Raw genomic sequence first — 3,667 nt, 5'->3', positions numbered from 1 at the left:
AGTCTCGGCTATCCAGGCTGCGCCATCAGCGCGACATGCTGTTTCTTTTTATACCAATCAGTGCTGGTTCCACTCTGTTATGAAACACATCATTCCAGACCCCCTTACCTGAAACAACTTTTAATGAGCCCCCAATACAAGGTGTAGCAAATTATACAGATAGTGGCACCTACATGGGACAGTTTGGAATTGGGCTTTGTGGGCAAACAGACAGGGAACCAGATGTTGAGTCCATCATAGTGAATACAGCACACTCAAGCCCAGAGACATTTATGAATCTAAGCACAGACAGCAGAAGAAAGTTGTAAGAATGAAAGAATCTTGACCTTCCCATAGAGCAGGGGCTACCAAAGACCAGATGACAACTAGAGCTGCAACAAAGCTGATGGGAGGAGGGTCTGAGCTATTGGAAAGAGTTCAAGTAGGCTATCCCCAATAAGAAAAGGATGCTTCCAAATGATTCAGAGCATGAGGTGAGAATTTCCTTCTTCAAAAACACAAATTAAATATGGAAATAATAAACAAAGAGGAAGAGTCTTTCTGATTGGTCCAAACCTTGGAGGCCCGTGGTATAAAAGTCTGTGACTGGAAGAACTTGCTACACAGTTGTAAACTCACCTGTGAACAGAGTAAAACCCTCCACACCTGCGACCATGGCCCTCTGCTGCTGCCCACCTTGCTGTGAGCCATGCTGCTGCAAGACCACCTGCTGCAAGACCACCTGTTGCCAGCCCTGCTGCTGTGAATCCAGCAGCCCTGAGTCCAACTGCTGTCAGCCTTGCTGTCCCCCATGTTGCTGTAGCATACCCTGCTGCCAGCCCTGCTGCTGTGTGCCTGCCTGCTGCCAGCCTTGCTGCTGTGTGCCCACCTGCTGCCAGCCCTGCTGCTGTGCCCCCAGCTGCTGTCAGCCCTGCTGCTGTGCCCCCAGCTGCTGTCAGCCCTGCTGCTGTGCCCCCAGCTGCTGTCAGCCCTGCTGCTGTGTGCCCACCTGCTGCCAGCCCTGCTGCTGTGCCCCCAGCTGCTGTCAGCCCTGCTGCTGTGCCCCCAGCTGCTGCCAGCCCTGCTGCTGTGCCCCCAGCTGCTGCCAGCCCTGCTGCTGTGTGCCCAGCTGCTGCCAGCCCTGCTGCTGTGTGCCCAGCTGCTGCCAGCCCTGCTGCTGTGTGCCCAGTTGCTGCCAGCCCTGCTGCTGTGTGCCCAGTTGCTGCCAGCCCTGCTGCTGTGTGCCGAGCTGCTGCCATTCCTGTTGCAGCTGACCAGCTCTCCTAAGGAATATCTGCACAACCATGCTCTGGGGAGATCAGTCTTGCTCTAGATGCAAGAGTCACATATTAACCTTTGCTGACCCCCTTCATGTTCTCACCGGGAAACCTGAGGAATGTAAAGTCAACTTAAGTGTGGGAAATGCTGTGAGGAAGGATGGAGTCCCTCACCCTCACTCTCCTCATTCCCAGGGATTATGGATCTTGTGCCATCTTCATGGGGGCTGATGTGAATGTCTGGTATAAGTTTAAATTCTAAGTCAAGATCTCTGTGTTTCTCACCAAATAACTTAAAGAAACATTTCCCCAAAAATGTAGCTTCATTTAACCTGTTTTCTTCTCAACTGTATTTTCTTCTGAGTCACCCCCAAATTTTCATGTGCTATTTTCTTCTTTCTGCTCACTTATGAAATATATCCCTGTAAGAAAGCAATTTTAATAAACTCTGGGCTAGCATCATTCCATGGTGTCTGTCATTTTATTCTGATGAATCACTTAATGAAAAATCCACAAAATCAATAGACTTCTAAATGTTTAATGTGGTTCCCCTGCATCAATGACATTAACCATAGTGTTGAACAGTAGATCCAAAGAAGGTTTCTATCTGGAATAATTGAAATAATACCCAATGATGACCATCTTCTTGGTTCATTCAATCTCAGCTCCCATAAGCCAAGGGTCTTTACTTGCTGTCTGAGTTTATAAACATCATTTGGGTGGAATCATATATAGTAATGGAATCTCTGTCTTAATTTCTTTATCCATTTGCTAGTCAAAGAGCGCCAAATTTTAAGCCACTTCTTATTAGTTGTTAATGGCATTGACATAATCTTGGGAGTGTTGATATCCTTTTAGGATTCTAATGTCAGCCATGAGAATTCAAGTTAAATGAAATATATAAAACTCAAAAATTATCAAGGAAGTGCTCTCATTTGTAAACCCAAAATTTTACAAGAAAACTTCAGATTCTATAGATTGTCTTTGAGAAAGTGAGCAACTACCCAGGGGATAAGCTATGGAAGAACAAACATCACCAAAGTACATGAGTCCGTGACATACTTAAAGGACTTTATAGATTCCCTAACTACATTTAATAAATGGACATGATTAAAAATTAAAATTTGAATTAAAAGAAGATTCTGAATTCAGTTATCTTGAATAAATATCCTGAGATATGGCTACTGAGTCATAAAGTCCCTATACTTTTACCTTTTGGGGAAGTCCTTGTAAATTTCTACACACCTGCTGTTCTTCATTTCTTACTGCTGTGCAAGAGCTCCAGCTTCTGGGGCTACAGGGATGGCACTGTGGTTAAGAGCACAAATTGGTCTTGTGTACAAACATTGGTTCATTCTGGTGTCCTCATAGCAACTTATGACCACCTGTAATTCTTGTTGTAAGTTTCCAGTGCTCTCTTCTGACATCCCTGGATTTGAAGAGCCCCAATTTCTCAACATACTTGTCAACACCTTTTGATCTCTCCTTTCTCTGACACTAAATAGACAACATTCTAATACTGCCAACATTACACAAATAATATTCCAGGGTTTGAAGATATCTCATGCCATCAGGAAAAAAGCAACACAGACAATGAAGGAACAGTGTCCCTCTGATGTGCGGCACTGGACAAGGCACTGTCTAAGTGTGGCTCCCTGGGCTCTAAAATTCCATGCAGCCTCAACCAGTTATCTGTAGAGAAATGGCATTCCTTCCCATCACATCACCAGAGCCTGCTCTCCTAATCTCTAAGCTACTCCTTTCCACAAGTTGCCTTTGCACAAAATGGCTCTGAAGCTACTTGTGCTATTCTCTTTTGAAAACAAAGAAGCTAACAAACAGGAATCTCTCTGTGTTTCTTTTGCCATCCTGGCCTTGAACTCACAGAGATTTGCCTCCTCTGCCTCCCAAGTACTGGGATTAAAGGAGTGATGGTGCACAGCTGGGTACCTGTGCTCCTGAGAAGTTGTACCCTTAAAGGGAATCTGAAGTCTTGATTTTTGTCTTGAGCAACTTGATTGCTGTTTTCATGGTGAGATTTCTGCCTTAGTGATATTTTTCTATGATTTAAAACACCCCCAAACCCTGAAAAATATTTTTTTTCATGAAACCAAGAGTTCAGGTTTCATAATGACACTTCTCTAGCCAGCCATAAAGACATTCAGGACCTTGGCTTTTCTTAAGAAACACAGTACAGCAGGAAGCCAAGAAAAAGAGGTTTCAACTCTAAAAGACTATACTGACCTTAGTCCACCCCAGATTCATTATATAATTCCCTAGAGAATTACTGCCAGATGCCAGCCAGCTTTCAACCCAGACTCAAACCAGGTCATAGAAAAGATAAGGGAATAGGAAGCGCTCCAACACTGCATCACCACTCCGAATAGTTTAAGGAAGATGCTCTTATTCAT

General features: G+C 44.4%; 1 protein-coding gene across 1 annotated transcript in view; it reads left to right on the top strand.

Annotated features, from left to right (window-relative positions):
* Positions 1-653: 653 nt before the first annotated feature.
* Positions 654-3,667, top strand: part of LOC119811405 (keratin-associated protein 9-1-like) — a 9,094-nt gene continuing 6,080 nt past the window's right edge. The window contains exon 1 of the mRNA XM_038325346.1: positions 654-1,236. Coding sequence (XP_038181274.1) covers positions 654-1,236 — 583 coding nt within the window. The remainder of the gene's footprint in view (positions 1,237-3,667) is intronic.

This window comes from Arvicola amphibius, chromosome 4, assembly GCF_903992535.2.
Source record: "Arvicola amphibius chromosome 4, mArvAmp1.2, whole genome shotgun sequence".
Lineage (NCBI taxonomy): Eukaryota > Metazoa > Chordata > Mammalia > Rodentia > Cricetidae > Arvicola > Arvicola amphibius.
The sequence above is the reverse complement of the archived record's forward strand: the minus strand, read 5'-3'. Positions and strand labels throughout refer to the sequence as shown.